The sequence below is a fragment of the Phacochoerus africanus genome, chromosome 7 (genome assembly GCF_016906955.1).
Source record: "Phacochoerus africanus isolate WHEZ1 chromosome 7, ROS_Pafr_v1, whole genome shotgun sequence".
NCBI classification, from domain to species: Eukaryota; Metazoa; Chordata; class Mammalia; order Artiodactyla; family Suidae; genus Phacochoerus; species Phacochoerus africanus.
Genome location: NC_062550.1, coordinates 27,732,915 through 27,752,098, shown reverse-complemented (window position 1 = coordinate 27,752,098; position 19,184 = coordinate 27,732,915). Strand labels below are relative to the sequence as shown.

Here is a 19,184-nt window from a genome sequence, read left to right as displayed (position 1 = left end):
AGTCCATGTTCGTTGGATGAATGACCAAGTCAGTATCCCAGTCCAAATAACTATATAGTTAATTGCAGGAGAACTAGTCACTTAACCTTTCTGTTCCCACCTCTCTGTACACACTGAAAATTGTTTTCACTAATAAAACTTTGTTCCAAAGTAATAACACTCTTAGATTTGGCTTGGTGACGGAAGGGGCAGCTTTCTTTAGTGGTGGTTCTTGGAGCCCATAAAACTGACCCCCAGTCCCTTGAACTTAACCTTCCAGTGTAGCTTGCCGCAAGAACACCTGTATTGCCAGTGTTTATCCTGAAGCTGCCCCATTTTCTCATCCTTTCCTTCAACTTCACATTAGCTATTCTGATGGCTGCTTTGAAGTATCAAATGCAACTCCTGCCAGAGGCTTCTCTGTGCTGAGTGAGGCCTGTGCTGCCAGGACAAGACAAAACAATAAAGTTACAGCCAGTTGCTTTTCATGATTGAGGTGGCAAGATTCAACATGTGTCTCTGTCCTGGCCTGCTTGCTTTTCCTCCTTGTCTTCCTTATTTTACAGTCTGTGCTGCCTTCCATAGACCGGAGGTACAGGGTTCCAGTGGGCGGTAAGAGAGACCAAAACAGTGAAAGGAGGCTCTAACCAGTACCTTCCCTTCTCTCTCTGGCTGAAAGTTCCTTAGGTACTATGTTCAGAACATAAAGAAAAAAGTCAGTTTATAAATATTAGCACCTCCTTGCTAGCCACCTGTCTGGCTGTCTCCCCCGCTCTCGGGGAAGCTCTAGCAGGTAGATAGAGCAGTCTCTAGAGCGAGGTTGAAGGCAGAATGAAATATTAAGGTAATATTCATGCTGCAAATACCATATAGCACAGGATACCTGTGGTATACATTCTTAGACTGTCAGTTTTACTATGCACATGCACTTTTAAATGTTTTTATAAGAAAACAAACATATGGAGTTAGAATCAAAAAGAGCATCATTTTTTTAGAAAATATAAGATGCTTTTGTTCTCTATCACCTATGGCCATGTAATCCTGCACAAGGTGTTGGCCTAGGAACAAAGGACAGTGCTTTTTAAAGATGAGTGGGTGTTGGAGGTCCCTGGTGGTTCCACGGATTAAGGATCTGATGTGTTATCACTGCTGTGGCTGGGGTTCGATCCCTGCCCTGGGAATTTCCACATGCTGCAGGTGCAGCCGGTAAAAAACAAACCAAAAAACCCCAGAATGGATATTTACAGAATCAGGACACTAGTCAATTCATTTTATAAATCCTTTTTTTTTTTTTTTTGTCTTTTTGCCATTTCTTGGGCTGCTCCCGCGGCATATGGAGGTTCCCCGGCTAGGGGTCTAATCGGAGCTATAGCCACCGGCCTACGCCAGAGCCACAGCAACACGGATCCGAGCCGCGTCTGCAACCTACACCACAGCTCACGGCAACGCCGGATCCTTAACCCACTGAGCGAGGCCAGGGATCGAACCCGCAACCTCATGGTTCTTAGTTGGATTCGTTAACCACTGCGCCATGACGGGAACTCCTAAATCCCTTTTTGTCTTATTCTCCTCCTCCTCCTGTCTGTCTTTCACTTCCTCATCCCCCCCCCCCCCCCGCCATGTAAGTATCAAGGAAAAGGGAGAGGATTAGAAACCGTTTGCTGTATTCTATAACTGGAACGACGTTTGGGTAGTTGTGAGTGTCTGCACACAACCCTAGTAACGTTGAAGTGGAAGAGACATTTTTCCCAGTGGAGAGATCTCTGGAAGAGAGGTTATCCAAGCTCCCCTCAAGCCCTTTCAGGGACAGAAGCTCACTCCAGGTATGGAGCCATCCACCTGGAACAGTTCTAATTGCCAGGCCTCTTTGTTAAGCCAGGCCCTGACTTCCTGCAGCTTCTGCCTTTTGTCCAAACTCTGTACGCTGGGAAAGACGTTGGTCTGTTTTCTGAATCATGATACCTACAAACTTTCACCTATAACATTTCCTTAAAGCCTCTCTCCTCCTGGCTCAGGCTCCAATTACCATTTTCTGTATGACTTGGAGTCTAGACCCAGGGCTGTCCAAGAGCACTTTGGTGATGGAAATCTGTGCGGTCCACCATGGCAGCCACTAGACACATGGGGATGGAACACTTGAAATGTGGCTGGTGTGACTAAGGGTTTGAATTTTAAGTTTCATCAAGCTTCAGTCTAAATAGCCACCCTTGGCCAGTAGCGATTGTACTGGACAGTGCAGGTCTAGACTCATGTTTTTGCCCCCAACACTTCTCGTCTAGCATCATACTGAAAAATACAATGTCCAGAGCAAGATAGTGAGATGTAATCTAATGCAGAATGTCCCAGGACCGTTTCTCTTGACCAGAATACAGGACATTGATGAAGCATAAGTTGTATTGGCTTCTTAAGGGCCATGTGGCATTATTGGCATATATTGAGTTGTGGTCAGCTGACATCCCCCAGTCTGTTGTCATTCTTATAAGAATTGCTTCCAAATAGGCCTTTTAAGATGGTTGATTAAAAATTCAAAACATGGCCTTCCCCCAGTTTAACGTCTCTAGAAGCTTCTAGACCATCATTTTGGTATATTGAGAGGTCTGGAGTGACAATTCCTCTAACGGATGAGTAGCACTTTTCTGTAGTATTTGCACTTGATTATTCACATCTCCGCACATATTCCTACCCATGCTGACACCATAGCGCCACAGGCAGATCCAGTAGCAGCCACTTGGCAGCTCCCCTGAAGGGCCAGGCTGGTTTGTAAACACAGACCAGGGTACAAACTTACTTGTCTGTGTGATCATCGCCACCACGCATTCTGTGTCTTAGGCACAGGGACACTCGGTGAAGTCAAGACATTCTGTATCTGTGACATCCCTAGCCCCTTGGACCATGTCAGAAAAATAAAATGACATTAATTTAGCCTGATGTTTGTAGAGAATGAATCCTCTGGATGAGAACTGTTAATTTGAGGTTCAGAAAAATGATGCCATGTTGTCTGGTTCATAGCATCATCTTAAGGTAAAATTCTTTACCTAGGCTACCGTTTGTTAACATATCTAAGCCGAATGATGTTTTAAATAAGGAAACCCATAGTAATTTGTATGAGGGAAGGATTTATGTTGGTTTTTAGAGAAAAAAAGAGTTTTATTCACTGATTAGATTTCATTGGAGCTTTACTGCAAAGCATGGTGGACCAAACACATTTGCTTCATGCTGTTCCATCCTAGAACGCCCTTAAAAGGAAAAGAAAGGGCTGAAGTGCACACTGACAGGAGCAAAGAGAAAACATCAGAGGAGACATCCAAATGAAAGATGCCGTAAGAGTTTTCCAAGCAGGGGCAGAAATTGTAACTGACCTAGAGTGGAGTAGACCACAAGAGAAGCAAATGCTTTTTTGCTGCAGAACCAGCACTGCTTCAAGAATTCAAAGCCAGAGTTCCCATTGTGGTGCACTGAAAATGAACCTGACTAGGAAACATGAGGTTGCGGGTTCGATCCCTGGCCTCGCTCAGTGGGTTAAGGATCTGGCATTGCCGTGAGCTGTGGCATAGGTCGCAGATGCAGCTCAGATCCTGCATGGCTGTGGCTGTGGTGTAGGCCAGGACCTGTAGCTCTGATTCAACCCCTAGCCTGGGAACCTCCATGTGCCACGAATGTGGCCCTAAAAAGGAAACAAACAAAAAAATCAAATCCGGTAAAGGTGGGGGTGCAGAGTAGGACTGAAGATGGGGAATTGGCAAAAACTCTTCTGTAAGAAGCAGTCACACCTCCATGTCCCCTCTCCACAACTCAAAGCCCAGTGAACACCCCTCCTCTGACAGATAAAGAAAACTGGAAGCTTCCCCTCTAGAGAGTTGAAACAGAAAGTCTCTGGAATTTGGGATACACGCCCAGCCGGGTGAGAGGTGGGGGTCAGGGGGCAGGCATTGCCTTTCGCAATCAGGGCGATTAAGTCAGATCTGAATACCTAGGGTGATGGTCCCCACCTCAGCTTATTTTCCTCTTCGCTTTTCCAGGCACTAGCAGTCATGCTTGTCCCCCCCCCCCCCAGCCTGGAGGTTGGAGGATTTGAGTGACAAGATAGATCATGTTGATCCCATGATCCCATCATGAAACAGCCCCACCCACACACCGGTGGTGATTCTCACAGTCAGCAGGTCCTGGCCTCACAGCCCTCAGCAGGCCTTCTAGAGCTGCTTTTTTACTAAGTACCAGGGGTAGCCTGTGATCATGATTCTTGAGAGTCTGAAATACGTAGGGAAGGAGAACCAGAGACAAAGGATGAGAAGGGAACCTCAAAACAGCCTAAAATCTCTGCTGAGAAGAGACAGGATGTAATACCCTCAGACTAGGAAGAGAAAGTAAATGTAAGGATGATAATAACAACAACAACAGTAATAAAAGGAATAGTCAGGGAATAAGGAAAAACCTCTTAAAAGTTACAAATAGAAAAGGTAATAGAAATATTGGAAGAAAGTTGAAAAATCCTCAAAAAGAAGAACCAAAAGATAAGAAGATAGAAAACAGGAAAGAAAAACATGAGAAATAAGAGGATCAGTCAGGAAATCTAATTGGTATTCCACAAAGATCTATAGAAATAGAAAAGAGGGAATTATCGAGATGGAAATTTCCCAAAAGCAAGGACTGTGTATTTCTAGGTTGAAAGAACTTACTGCAAATGAAATCAAATGAAAAAGGGACATTGCCATATCATTTCAGAATATTGTGGGTTAAAGAGAAGCTCTGAGATGAGGAAAAATAAAATGCCAAGCAGGTTACCTGTGAGGATCAACAGTGGCTCTCCAGGTGTGAGCCTCTCAGCATCAGCATTACCTGAGCGCTTGGCAGAAATGCAGGTTCTCAGGCCCCGCCCAGACCTACTGAAATAGAAATGCTTGTCAGTCTGTGCTCTGAGAGGCCCCTGCCCTCCAGTTCTGATGCCTCCTAAATTTGAGAAACACGGGTTGAGAAGCTGAATGGCCACCAGCTCCTCACATGCATCCACAAAGATAGTTTATTTATTTTTTTTTTATTTTTAAAATTTATTTCCCCAATACATTATATCATTTTCTACTGTACAGCAAGGTGACCCAGTTACACATACATGTATACATTCTTTTTTCTCTCATTATCCTGCTCCATCATAACTGACTAGACATAGTTCCCGGTGCTACACAGCAGGATTTCATTGCTAATCCATTCCAAAGGCAATAGTTTGCTTCTATTAACCCCAAGCTCCCAGTCCACCCACTCCCTCCCCCTCCCCGCTTGGCAACCACAAGTCTATTCTCCAAGTCCACGATTGTCTTTTCTGTGGAAAGGTTCATTTGTGCCATATATTAGATTCCAGATATAAGTGATACCATATGGTGTTTGTCTTTCTCTTTCTGACTTACTTCACTCTGTATGAGAGCCTCTAGTTCTGTCCATGTTGCTGCAAATGGTGTTATTTTGTTCTTTTTATGGCTGAGTAGTATTCCATTGTGTATCTATACCACATCTTCCTAATCCAATTATCTGTTGGTGGACATTTGGGTTGTTTCCATGTCTTGGCTATTGTGAATAGAACTACAATGAACATGCGTGCATGTGTCTTTTTTAAGGAAAGTTGTGTCTGGATATATGCCTAAGAGTGGGATTGCTGGGTCATATTGTAGTTTTATGTATAGTTTTCTAAGGTACCTCCAGACTGTTCTCCATAGTGGTTGTACCAGCTTACATTCCCACTAACAGTGCAGGAAAGTTCCCTTTTCTCCACAACCCCTCCAGCACTTGTTATGTGTGGACTTAATTAATGATGGCCTTTCTGACTGGTGTGAGGTGGTATCTCATGGTAGTTTTGATTTGCATTTCTCTAACAATCAGGATGTCGAGCATTTTTTCACGTGCTTGTTGGCCTTCTGTATCCTTCCTTGGAGAACTGTCTGTTCAGGTCTTTTGCCCATTTTTCAATTGGGTTTTGGCTTTTTTGCTGTTGTATAAGTCATTTGTATATTTAATTTTTTTTTTTTTGTCTTTGGTCTTTATAGGGCCGCACCCGCAGCGTATGGAGGTTCCCAGGCTAGGGGGTCAAATCAGAGCTGTTGCTGCTGGCCTATGCCACAGCCACAGCAACACCAGATCCAAGCCACATCTTTGACCTACACCACAGCTCACGGCAACACCGGATCCTTAACCCACTGAGTGAGGCCAGGAATCAAACCCACAACCTTATGGTTCCTAGTCGGATTTGTTTCCACTGTGCCACAATGGGAACTCCTGTGTGTTTTAAAGATTAAGCTTTTGTCAGTTGCATCATTTGAAACTATTTTCTCCCATTCTGTAAGTTGTCTTTTTGGTTTCTGTTTGGTTTCCTTTGCTGTACAAAAGCTTGTCAGTTTGATTAGGTCCCATTGGTTTAGTTTTGCTTTTATTTCTATTGCTTTGGGAGACTGACCTGAGAAAACATTTGTAAGGTTGATGTCAGAGAATGTTTTGCCTTTGTTCTTTTCTAGGAGTTTGATGGTGTCTTGTCTTATATTTAAGTCTTTAAGCCATTTTGAGTAAAATAGTTTTCAAAATCCTAAAGAATGTGATTTCTAGTCTCAACTCTGTACACATTCAAACTGTCAATCCCATAAAGACATTTCCAAGTATGAGAAAGAAAAAAACACCCTTCTACACAGGGTTTCATAGAAAGCTAATGGAGTATATGCCCAGGAAAATGAGGGGGTAAACCAAAGAAGACTGGGCAGCCAGGCAGTGGGACTCCAACAGAGGAAAGAGGTGACATCCCCCAAAAGTGAGGCCAAGTTTTGTTAAGAGGCTACAGTTTTATATGATGATGGTATGAAGCAAATCGGTCATTTGCAGTGTTTGTCATCCAAATCCACAGCTCCTTTTGTTCCATTTCCTCCCATTGGCAGGTGAGAAAACCAAGGTTCACAAAGTAGAGTAGATCAAGACATTGAATTGGAAACAGAATCAAAATCTCCTTGTGGGGGAACTGTGGTGTGAACTGCTGCTTCAAAGAGAGTCTGCTTTGGGCAGGTTGATTGATGTGTGGCATTCTGGTTTTATGTGTCCTTTTCTGGCCGGCAGCTGTAATGGTCATACCGCTTTACATTTAGGTAAATCCTTACAGGCCAATCTAAAGCTTGATCTAGAGTTTCAAGATCTATCAAGATGATTGGTCACCTCAGGGGCTTGAACCATTTATTGAATCACGAGTTCTGGGGAACCAAAGATGAGTCAGATTCTTTTTGCTCACAAGTACATCACAAGCGAGTGAAGAGACTCACAGTTTAATCACAGCAGTGGTATGACCTGTAAAAATGGCAGTGGAAGGCCCTGCCTCAAAAGATAGTTAGCAAAATTTTTTAATGTTATTTAATTAATTTTTAATGTATATAATTATTTCAGATTAAAATATTTGTTGAGTAAATGTGTTCTTAGGATCCTGTTTTTTTCTAGAACTTGCCCTTAAATTTCTGTTTATGTAAAAGGACTGCATAGAATTTATACTTGGGGATTTTAAAAAGTTGTTTTGGAGTTCCCTTGTGGCTCAGTGGGTTAAGGACCTGGTGTTGTCACTGAAGCGGCTCTGGGCACTGCTGTGGTGCAGGTTTGATCCCTGGCAAAAAAGTTTTTTTGTATATGGTATGAATTTGCTTTTTACCCATATTTCTTTTTTCATGACTACATGCGTTGTAATCGGCACATAACTAGGAACCTGATTATTGGAAGATCTCTGTGTTAAAACATTGTGGGCATCTTTATCATGTTCACACTTCAAAAGTTAATTATATTGTTGACCTGGCTTTTGGCTGAAAAAACTATTCTTTGCTCCTTACAGGGGCTCATTTGTTGCATGGTATCACTAATTCTTCATCAAGAATCTTTCTCCGTAGAGAATTTTTCTCAATTGGCTTCAGTCTTGGGTGCCACAGGACCAGTGGACCAGTCTAGACATGTATTCTTTTAATGAAACTTCTTAATTATCTTTTTAGCAAAAAGATGAGCGGAGACAGTTTATTTTTATCTGCATGGAAGCGGTTCTTTACTTGCCAAGTCTCTCTGTTAAAAGCAGCCTAATATTATGGGGTGTTAGTTATTGCAGCCAAGGTAGTTTCCAAGTAAGCTTTTCTTGGGGGTGGAGGGCTTATTGTTAGAAACATACATAAGTGATCTTTAATGGGTTTGCAAAATGTGGCGTTTTCTTTAACAACGTGTAATGCCTTTATATAATGTTGTTAAACCGGTTGCTTGCGAGTTATGTATAGAAATCAGCATTTCCTTGGGGTCAGGTCGACTCTCCCAGTCAGTACAGTTAATATGCTTGCTCTATGATTGTATGGAATGGCCACAGATTCAGCAGTTTGTTGGCTGCTGTAACTGAATTGGACTTAAGGGATGTGGTCAGAGTAATGCATTCTAAGAAAGGAGGGCATTGCAACATGTTAAAAAAAATGGTTTCAAATTAAATTTCACTGCACACATCCTCTCTGAAAGAAATATGCCCCATGTGCCTACCTTCTCTAACTAGCCAAGCTTGCACGTCTTTACACATCAAGCTGCAAAGCCTTAAGCCGCCTTATGTTGTGCAATAGCTAAAAGACAGTTGAAACTATTGACAGATATTTCTTATTCACCAAGAAGCTAAAGTTTAATTGGTTCAGAAACTCCAGTGTGCAAAAACCTGATATTCTGGTTCCTCACAAAGAATATTCCTCTCTGAGACTCTTCTCTCAGACTCTGGGGATAAACTAATACCATTTATATCCACTTAAGAGTGCAGGAAGTCCTCTTAAGGGTTTCATGCTTTCTGGAGATCACAGTGAGTCAGAAAGAACCAAGCATCACCATACTGAGTGGTCATGTCAGTAGCCTCATAGGTTATATTTTACTGTTATTAGTTTAGTCTGGGTTTACATTCATTGCAGGTGTTCAGGGTACCAGAGCAAAGGAACACATTTCTTACGTATGAGAATACCACATGTCCATGTTCCCAGTGATTACAGACAGGAAAATGCCAGAACTGGGCTATTTTGGTGCCGTCTCATCAAGAGGGGCCCCTAGTCTGCTTTAGATGGGGGACTCATGTTTTAGAAAGTCTCTCATATAAGCAACATTAAACAGCAGTAATTGGTAGAGTAGATGGGGGAACTCCAGTGATGCTGAACTGGGTCCTAGTGTCCAGAGGCTATAGAGCTAGAAACCTGAGTCCATCAGGCAGGGGAGGAGGAAAGCATGGCCTGTGCCCTGGAAACCACAGGAAGAGTAGCGCTTCACCCCCAAAGCAGGTATCAAGGCTGACTGTCGCCATTATTCTAACATATCGCCTCTCTCCTTGCACCTCCTCTTGTCTGCCCTCTGCTGCCAGAGCAGCCTTTCCAGAATGCACGTCTGATGCTGTGACCCCACCATTTGAAGTCCTCTGTCCCCCTCCCTCTCCTTGATCTTGAGATAAAGGCCAAGTGCATAACATGGTTTCATTTACAAGGTCCCACTTGACCTACTCTTGTCTCCTCCCAGCACCTCACTCCTGACCTTCCTCTTTGTCCAGTCTCCACTTGTGAACTCTGCTCCCGTTAAGTCTTTCTTCCATTTCTTCAAGGGGAAGAAGCCTTGCCTTGCTCTCACTGGCTTCTGCTCCCTTCCCACCATTTCTTTAGGAGATTGTCCGTGCTTCTTCCACTTATCCCTCTGGTGGCTGCTCCCATTTGCCTGCCTGCTCCCCTCACTAGCATTTCCGCGCTCCACGGTCTGGGACCATATCCATCTTGCTCAGTGTCTGCCCTTCAGGACCCTCAGAGCAAGTATCACTGTGCAAAAATGGTGGGTCAGGTTTGCCTCTGCTTAAAGGTATTTGGCAAAGTAGGCTGAAAGGTGAAATGAGCGACAGAGTGAAACCATTGTGGTAGGGCCTGAGAAGCCAAGGCTGAAATACCTGGGCCTCCTGTTTTTCCTGTAGCCTCTGAGAAGCCTGAGGGAACCATCTGCATTCCAACTGACCAAGCCCCCCAGGTCTGTGTGTGTCCACAAGGGACTGATTATACTTGACCTCAGCAATGGTTTGACCATGGAACGCCTTGTACTATCAACAAACACAGATGACCAAAATATTCATGGTCCTTAAGCTGAAAGGCTGAAAGGCCTTCTAGTGCCCACTGTACAAATTTTTGAACAATAGGAAGATGCCATTTCCACACCAACTTAAGAAATGGAAAGAGATACATAGTTTGTTTGTTGTTGTTAAAGCATTGTGCATTTCCTGTCAAAAATATTAATTAATTACAGTGCTTTTAATGTGTTCATCAATTTTGGCATTTAACCATATTTGGAGAAAAATTAAAGCTGGAGTTGAATAGAATCTTTGTCTCCTAGAAGTGGCTATTTGTGACCCACTCTGTTAGAAATATATGTATTTTGAGGGTTTTAGGTGATTAAAAAGATTTTTTAACCTAGTTTTTTTTAACATAGTTGTCTTTTTTAAGCCCTTCTTGTTTGATATAAAGCAAATTTTTTTGTTTTTTGTTTTTTGGGTTTTTTTTTTTTTTGGACACTGGTACATATCAGGTGTTTCTTTGCCAGTTAGTCTGAGAGCGCATATGAAACTGGTATTTGGGCTTAATTCAGTTCCATTAGAACAGAGGTAAAATTCTATGATACAGGGACTATTATTCTGGCAGTTGTAAGGGATTTTTGTGCTGGGAAGCAGTGCTGACAAAGACGCACTGTACAAGTTATGCTTCGTTTATAACTGAGCACTTTCACACTGCAATTTAGGAGGTGTGCAGTTCAGGAAATTGCTGGCCTTGGCTGGAGCACACTTTAACTGCAAGGAAAATTTTATTCGTCACTCGACTAATTGGCAGTTTTAATGCCTTGTTCATAATTACCTTATAAACAAACGAATACATAAACCAAAGATTGTAGGGCCTGTTATCTAACTTGTAGCCTTATTTGAGCCATGTGATAGACACCTGTGGGTCTCCCTCTCCCTCCCACCAAAACCCAATTTGCTCCATTTATTGCAAAAACCTATGACTGAGAGTTTCTTTTGGTTGTTGTTAAATATAAGTGTAGCTGTACCAGCCAGCTCCAGACAACCTGGAGGCCAAAACCAGATGCAGAGTTTTACTGGGAGGTGGTGGTGAGGGGCTGGGAGGGATGGAGATGAGAGGGGGGCACTTGGGGGTTACTCTGCTGTTGGTGGGAGGACATCCTGGTAATGCAAACATTTGAGTTGTGTATTTAGGAGAACCTTTTTGTCCCCTAATGTGTGGTTTTGTTAACCCACACACCCTGACCGTAAGGCCCCATGGCTTGTCTCTTGGACTGACTCCATCTCCGGGATGTAGAAATCGACTAATTGTTTCGCTTGCATTACCCTGTACCTCACAGCTAGATCAAGGGGTTTACACACTGACGGATCCAGATGTGGGAAATGGTCAAAATCAGAGGTCATGGCTGACTTGACTCTAAACAAAGTCTATAAGACTTTATGGGAATCTGAGGGGCTTGATATTTGTGACTTGTACACAGGGCTGCTAAGCTTCCCTTTTTTTTAACCTTGTTATCATCACAGAGTTCAGCTCAAGATATACATTGCCTTTGCCCATTACCTTGTATAGGATTACTTTAAAAAATGGGGTTAGGAGTTCCTGCTGTGGTGCAGTGGGTTAAGAATCTGACTGTAGCACCTCAGATTGCTGCAGTTACAGGTTTGACCCCCGGCCTGCTGCACTGGGTTAAGGATCCAGCATTGCTGTAGCTGTGGCATAAGTTGAAACTGTGACTCATATCTGATCCTTGGCCTGGGAACCTCTGTATGCTGCAGCTATAGCCATTAAAAATAATAAAATAAAATAAAATAAAAAAGTTTAATTAAAAATGGGGTTAGATTTTCAGATGACTTGGGTCAAAAAAAAAAATAATAATGATTCCCCCACTGTCCTTAAAACTAACATGTAGCTGATTTTTAACAATATTTGAGAAGTTTTATTAGTTCATTGTTGTTTAAATAGATTTCAAATGTACAACCGGTTTTCTCCCCTTAATGTTCTTTCCTGGGGGGAAAGCAGTGGCTGACATTTGCATGTATTTGGGAAGCCAGTCTTCTACTCTGATGGGTGCCAAACAGAGGCACACTCCTGGGGGCCCCTTAGCCTCCTAGATGCAAGCACAGACCTGGGGTGGAGGGGCACTGTTTCCAGGGCATCCTTAGTGTTGGCATGATGCCTACTGAGCCAGTGTGAATTCCCACTTAGTTTGGAGCCAGAATTTTGGCATTTTTGCAAGGGTCAGAAGTTGCAGGGCTTTCTGGGGGTGCATCTTCACATAAAAACTTGACTGCCAAAATATGTTTGAAACTGTATTCCATGAAATAGCCTTCAGAGAGTGCTTTGGGACTGATAAGGCCTTATTCTGTGAAGTGGCCTAGGAGTGTTTGGACTTGTTAGTTTGAAAGCTCTAGTTTCCTAAATACCAGGAAGCTGTTATCATAATTAAATGGCATAATATATGAAAAATGCTTGGCATAGGGCCTGGCATCCAGTATGTCCTCAGCGTTATTAGATTCCATATCCATTCCAAGATGGGGGTAGAGACATAGCCCCGCTTCAGAGGAGCTCACACTATGGCAGCAAAGACCAAGGGTGTAAAAAGTGCCATGTTAAGCACAGCAGAGGATTTTGTGAAAACACATGAGATGCTTCTAGCTCAGGAGCCTTTGTGGTGGTGACAGGCCTTCAAATTACAATAATGCAGAAGAACTTTAATAAACTCAGAGCTCTATACGAATACAGTTATTGGTTTAAAAAAAAAAGCGACACCTATGAAATCATTTTGTAAGTTTTCCCCTTAAGTGACAGTTTATGGAAACTACGTATAGAAATGGCAGCATGTGACTTAAAAGACACACAGATTTCTACTTAGAGCCATTGGATTGTTTCATTGTTCCTTTGGCTATAAAGAGAAGACCTTTATTTGCAGGCAGACTCTGCCATCATTCTCCCTTGCAGTGCTATTTTCCCCTGTCTGATGGTCCAAAAAGTCCAAGCTAGGAGTTCCCACTGTGGCACAGCAGATTAAGGTGCCAGCACTGTCTCTGCAGTGGCTTGGGGTCACTGCTGTGACTCAGATTTGATTCCTCGCTGGGGAGCTTCCATATGCCATGGGTGCAGCCAAAAAAATAAGAAAAAAAAAAAGTGCCAGCTATCTCATCTAATATGACAATTAAGATGGTTTGCACATCAGTTTGGTTCCTGCTTTTTAGCAAGATTGTCACTTAATGCTGAATCTCCCCCTTGGAAACTGTTGTATTGATGACCTCTTAAGAGCTTTGACTTGGCCTCATTTAGTTTGCTTTGTTTGTTTGTTTGTTTTTCTTAGTGCTCCCCAGTAGAACTTTCCATGAGAGTGGGGATATTCTGTATGTGTACTGACTGTTTGCCAGATACCAGGCACATGTTGCTGTTTGGGACCTGAAATGTGGCTACTGTGACTAAACTTGAACATTTAATTGTAATTTAAATGTAAAGAGCTGCAAGTTCCAGCTGTGGCTCAGCGGGTTATGATAATAGTATCCATGAGGATGCGGGCTTGATCCCTGGCCTCGCTCAGCAGGTTAAGGAGTCGGCATGGCTGTGGCTGTGGTGTAGGCCAGCAGCTGTAGCTGTAAATCAACCCCTAGCCTGGGAACTTCCATATGCTGTGGGTGTGGCCCTAAAAAGCAAAAAAAAAAAAAAAAAAAAAATTAAAAAAAAAGTATATGAAGAGCCGCATTTGGCTGTCATCTTAGACATCCTGGCCTGATGTTTAAGAGAATTAACATCAATTTTTAAAAGATCTGATTACTCCCAGAGATGATTTAGACCTGCCTGTCTTTACGTAAAACCTTTATAATATTCGAAGCCCTGGAGCATATCCACTGGTCTTGAAGACTATGACAATGCATCGAAACTTGCTGTTTCTTAAAGAAAAAGAGATTTATCTAGGATGACTTTTTTTTTTTTTGTCTTTTTGCTATTTCTTGGGCCGCTCCCGCGGCATATGGAGGTTCCCAAGCTAGGAGTCCAATTGGAGCTGCAGCCACCGGCCTACGCCAGAGCCACAGCAATGCTGGATCCGAGCCGCGTCTGCAACCTACACCACAGCTCACAGCAACACCAGATCGTTAACCCACTGAGCAAGGGCAGGGATCGAACCCGCAACCTCATGGTTCCTAGTCAGATTCCTCAACCACTGCACCATGATGGGAACTCCTAGGATGACTTTTTAAAAGCTCAATCAGATGAATATTTTAAGTTCAATGGCATCTGCAGTGTGTGTACTTTCCAAGAGAAGAATTAGAAATGAATTAGTGGGAGTTCCTGTTGTGGCTCAGCAGTAATGAACCTGACTAGCATCCATGAGGACACAGGTTTGATCCCTGGCCCCACTCACTGGGTTAAGGATCTGGTGTTGCCTTGAGCTGCGGTGTAGGTCACAGATGCAGCTCAGATCTGGCATTGCTGTGGCTGTGGTGTAGGCCGGCAGCTGTAGTTCCAATTCGACCCTTAGCCTGGGAACTTGCGTATGCCTTGGGTGTGGGCCTATAAAAAAGAAAAGAAATATCCAGCACAAATGAACATCTCCTCAGAAAAGAAAATCATGGACTTGGAGAAGAGACTTGTGGCTGCCTGATGGGAGGGGGAGGGAGTGGGAGGGATCGGGAGCTTGGGCTTATCAGACACAACTTAGAATAGATTTACAAGGAGATCCTGCTGAGTAGCATTGAGAACTTTGTCTAGATACTCATGTTGCAACAGAACAAAGGATGGGGAAAAAAAATGTAATTGTAATGTATACATGTAAGGATAACTTGATCCCCTTGCTGTACAGCGGGAAAATAAAAAATAAAAAAATGAATTAGGGCTCAGGGAGAAAGAATAGGGAACTTAGCACATCGGTGCCTGGAACACCAACTTGAGGCTGGCCGTTTCATATCCCATTTCATAAGATGACAAGGAAGAAAGACTGTTAACAAAAAAACAGAAAAAAAAATCAGTTTAGATAACCACAGCTATATTAAACACACCCCAATGTATAGAGGAATGGTTTTCCTAATTCTAATATTATGATTTACCTTTTAATGCAGCATTAAAGTGACTGAAGAGTTGCTGTTTAGCTTTTAAAAGTGCTGTTGAGAGCAATCACTTTTCCATATTTTCTGAAGAACAAATTAGAAATAGAAAATATCTTTCCCCTTTCAGATTGTTATTCTGTTGACCCTGTTACCTGTGCTGTTCTTTTAATCCAGAGCTGGAAACAAGATTGTTGAGATATTACCTGAACATCTAAGACAGTTTCAGTCCCTCGAAACTTTGGACCTGAGTGGCAATAATATTTCAGAGCTGAAAACAGCACTTCCTCCCCTACAACTCAAATATCTGTAAGTAAAGGTGTTTGTTTTTTTTAACAAAAGTTTTTCACCTTTTGATGAAAATACTGTACTATATTTTAAAAAGTCAAGTTCAAGATATAATGAACTCTGCTCTTTTTTTTTATTGCTGATGAATCAAAAATGTGACTTTCTTATGGTATAGTGATTTGCTTTAAGCATAATCACAGTCTCACAGCCTTCATTTTATTTTCACATGTTTGGATTACAAAAAAAAAAATGATATCTTTGTTGTAGAAAAACCAAGTGCTTCTTAAAAAAAAAAATCAAAATTCAGCCACTGGTGTGTTTCACTAATAAGCAAATTTCATAAGAATTGGATAAGCCTCTCTAAGGAATGTTGATAATCTTTAGATATTCTAGTCCTCTTTCCCCAGTAGTATGTGTGAATCATAATTGATATTGGTCTACGAGGACCTGAAGAGTTAATTATTTTAAGTGTCCATTGTTACAAATGATGGTTTGGTTCTCTGGAGATTCTTTATGGACAGAGAGTGCATGCACTTTAACTTCTCAAAGAACCAGAAAGGGCTGCTCATCCTCAGACTTTCAACAGGTACATCAACAGCAACCGAGTCACATCCATGGAACCTGGGTATTTTGACAATTTGGCTAACACCCTCCTGGTGCTGAAGCTGAACAGGAACCGAATCTCAGCTCTCCCTCCCAAGATGTTTAAACTACCCCAACTGCAACACCTGTAAGTAAAATGTCCTCTTAGATACTAAACCCTCGGCATCTTCCCGCTGAAATCCACAGTGTTGGCAAAGGGGCCTTAGAAGCAAAGATGTGGCCTTGAGAGCTGGAGCCGTAGAATCTCCGAAACAGAAAGAGCTTTAAATGTCACCTGGCGCCAGCTCTTGCCTGAGAAGGCAGGTTGGATTGTTACCGAAAGAGTGAACAATGTAATCACTGAACAACCTCCGTCCAAAGGCATCCCTGTGGCACTGAAGATAGCATGGTGGCTCTCCACACTGTGGTTTATGAGAATCGTACCAGCAACTTCAGGGGCTCTGAGAGCTTAAGGAGCTGTAAGGAATGGCCTTGCTAATAACGGCGGAACCCTCTGTGAACAGGCTCCCAACAATACAGTGGTTTTCAGCCTTGGCTGCACATTACAGACACTGGGGAGCTTTTAAAACTCCTAAAGCCCTAGACCAATTATATTAGAACCTCTGGGGGTAAGATCCAGGCTTCAGCAATTTTTAAAACTCCCCAGCTGGTTCCAGGGTGCAACCAAGGTGGAGAATGACCGCCTTAAAGAGAAAGCATTAAACACAGAAAAAATGGTCAGAGGAATCGGCTTTGGTAAAAGCAGACAGAACAGGATAAACTTCCCAGCCCTGCTCCTGAAGAGACTTCACGTTTCAATGTCGTCCTCAATACTCCTGTTCTGGATAATTTGAAAACTAGTATTAATTTATTTACTTCCGTCCTGAATGGACAACAGTTTAGAAATTAAAGTGTAGTCTGGTGACAGTATGTTACCGTCCCGAAGATAGATGTTTCAGAAGGAAATTTACTCATTGCTAATAAATGAAAATTCTTCTCAGTAAAAATGTTTAGAAATTTAAACCATTCTCTGTAATTTAACCCAGGCTGGTTTAACACTATTGTAGTAATGTCATATTTTCTTACTGCCTCTAGAATTTGTCATACAAACTAACCGTTTAACTGTAATATCCAACACAGTGAACTGAACCGAAACAAGATTAAAAACGTAGATGGGCTCACGTTCCAAGGACTCGGTGCTCTGAAGTCTCTGAAAATGCAAAGAAACGGAGTGACGAAACTTATGGATGGAGCTTTCTGGGGGCTGAGCAACATGGAAATTTTGTAAGTGAGGGTGGGTGATCGCAGCTCCCGCTCAGGTGGTCGGATGATGGGGTACTCAGTGAGCATCAGCAGCCTTTATTTGAAATCTTATGTAAAAAATCTTATCATTTCTGATCTTATTTTTTTAGTCTCTAGTTTTGTTTCAGGTGATGTGACCAAGAATTTATAAGCACAGTATTTTCTGCAGGTGTCTTTGTCTAGCAAAAGCTAAACGTGGCGTAACGATGGGAATATGTAATAGGTTGTAATCATATGTCCCCTTTGAAGAGTCTAGATAATGAACTTTGGATCCTGCTTTTGATTCTTATTGTCCCCGTAGGCAGCTGGACCATAACAACCTAACAGAGATTACCAAAGGCTGGCTTTATGGCTTGCTGATGCTGCAGGAACTTCATCTCAGCCAGAATGCCATCAACAGGATCAGCCCTGATGCCTGGGAGTTCTGCCAGAAACTCAGTGAGCTGTGAGTTGCCTTTCATTCTCCTCAGGTTTGAGAGCAGGAATCATGCCAGAGCATGAGCTTCTTACCACTGATCTGTGAAATTTTCATAACAAAGTTTCCAAGGTGACAGCTTTTTTCACATGCAACCTAGTCATAGTTTTGTTGTCATAAGTTGAAGCCAGCTCTGCTGTTTCAGTTCTGTGGCCCATGGGCTAAAAGCACTGGTGGTGATTTTCAAATAAAGAGTTTTTTTTCTTTAATTGCTGGGATTAGCAATAATGTTTACCTGGGTATTATTAAGAAGGCAGAGTTTTAAAATGAGGATTATTGTGGTAATATATTACCTTTAAAAAAATAAAAGCACAAGTCGTTGGGTTGAATTGGAAAATAAAAGCTATTGTTCAGTTTTTGTTCTTTTTTTCTTTACAGGGACCTAACTTTCAATCACTTATCAAGGTTGGATGATTCAAGCTTCCTGGGCCTGAGCTTGCTAAATACACTGCACATTGGCAATAACAAAGTCAGCTACATTGCTGATTGTGCCTTCCGGGGGCTTTCCAGTTTAAAGACTTTGTAAGTTACACATTTTACTCTCCGTACAGGAACCTAATTGGTTCCTCAATGTGCCCACTTTTCTCCAAGCAGATTTCCTCTGTTGTGAAAGAAATGTGTACAGCCTCAGAAGTAGTGTCTTAATCTTTCCCAGATCAGTTTGATTAAAATAGGTCCATTTCACCCATGTGTGCTTCTTAAAGGGATTAAAAAGGACAGTGATCAGATTGTTTTGATGATTGCAGTTAGCCTTCTCAGGGTCTCCAGGAAGCTGGTAACTGCTCGAAAGGGAAACAATTTTAAACCCACTAATTTTTCTTCGTTAAAAAATTGAGATTAAAAATCACCCACAGCCAAAAAAAAAAAAAAAAAAAAACAGCACATACAACAGGCAGCCAGGGAAGATGCCTGATGCCTGTTCATCCGACCAGTTATAGCCAGGCTTGATCTCTATCCCAAGAGAAGGAAGAGAGGGTTGGATTAATTGACCTTTGAAAAATCTCCCAGATGTTAACTTTAATATTGTGCAGTGGGCTTTTGATTTTTGCACTGTCAGAAACTTTTGCTCTGTTCACTATTTGAAGCATTACATAATTGAAAGACATGCTGTGTGCTTTGGCGAACTGCTCCTTGTGTGGTTGGAGCAGTGGTTTTAAAGTTTAATGTATTTTTCAGATTAGTCAAGGCTTTCAGAATTTAGTCATCTTGATAGAGGAGTTAATAGGGCCAGAGTCAACTGTCCTGATTTCGAGCAAGAGTGTAAAATGTTGAGGGAGGAAGGCAGGATATAAGAGGTATGCTGGAGAGAGACAGAGTTTTCTATTGTTTTGAAAGGGCCAGAGATGATATGGGAAGTTTTGAGGGATCTGTTACAAATCACATGCCACCTGGGTGGTGATCTTAGATTTTTAAGCGTGTCTCTAATGAGAATGCCTGTATCTCTTGTTA

At 42.2% G+C, this 19,184-nt stretch overlaps 1 protein-coding gene across 3 annotated transcripts in view; it reads left to right on the top strand.

The window, feature by feature from the left end:
* Window positions 1-19,184, top strand: part of LRIG3 (leucine rich repeats and immunoglobulin like domains 3) — a 50,969-nt gene that overhangs the window by 15,183 nt on the left and 16,602 nt on the right. For all 3 annotated transcript variants that reach the window (XM_047787088.1, XM_047787087.1, XM_047787089.1), the window contains 5 exons: window positions 15,266-15,397; window positions 15,963-16,106; window positions 17,099-17,242; window positions 17,562-17,705; window positions 18,114-18,257. In XM_047787088.1, the coding sequence (XP_047643044.1) occupies window positions 15,266-15,397; window positions 15,963-16,106; window positions 17,099-17,242; window positions 17,562-17,705; window positions 18,114-18,257 (708 nt within the window). The remainder of the gene's footprint in view (window positions 1-15,265; window positions 15,398-15,962; window positions 16,107-17,098; window positions 17,243-17,561; window positions 17,706-18,113; window positions 18,258-19,184) is intronic.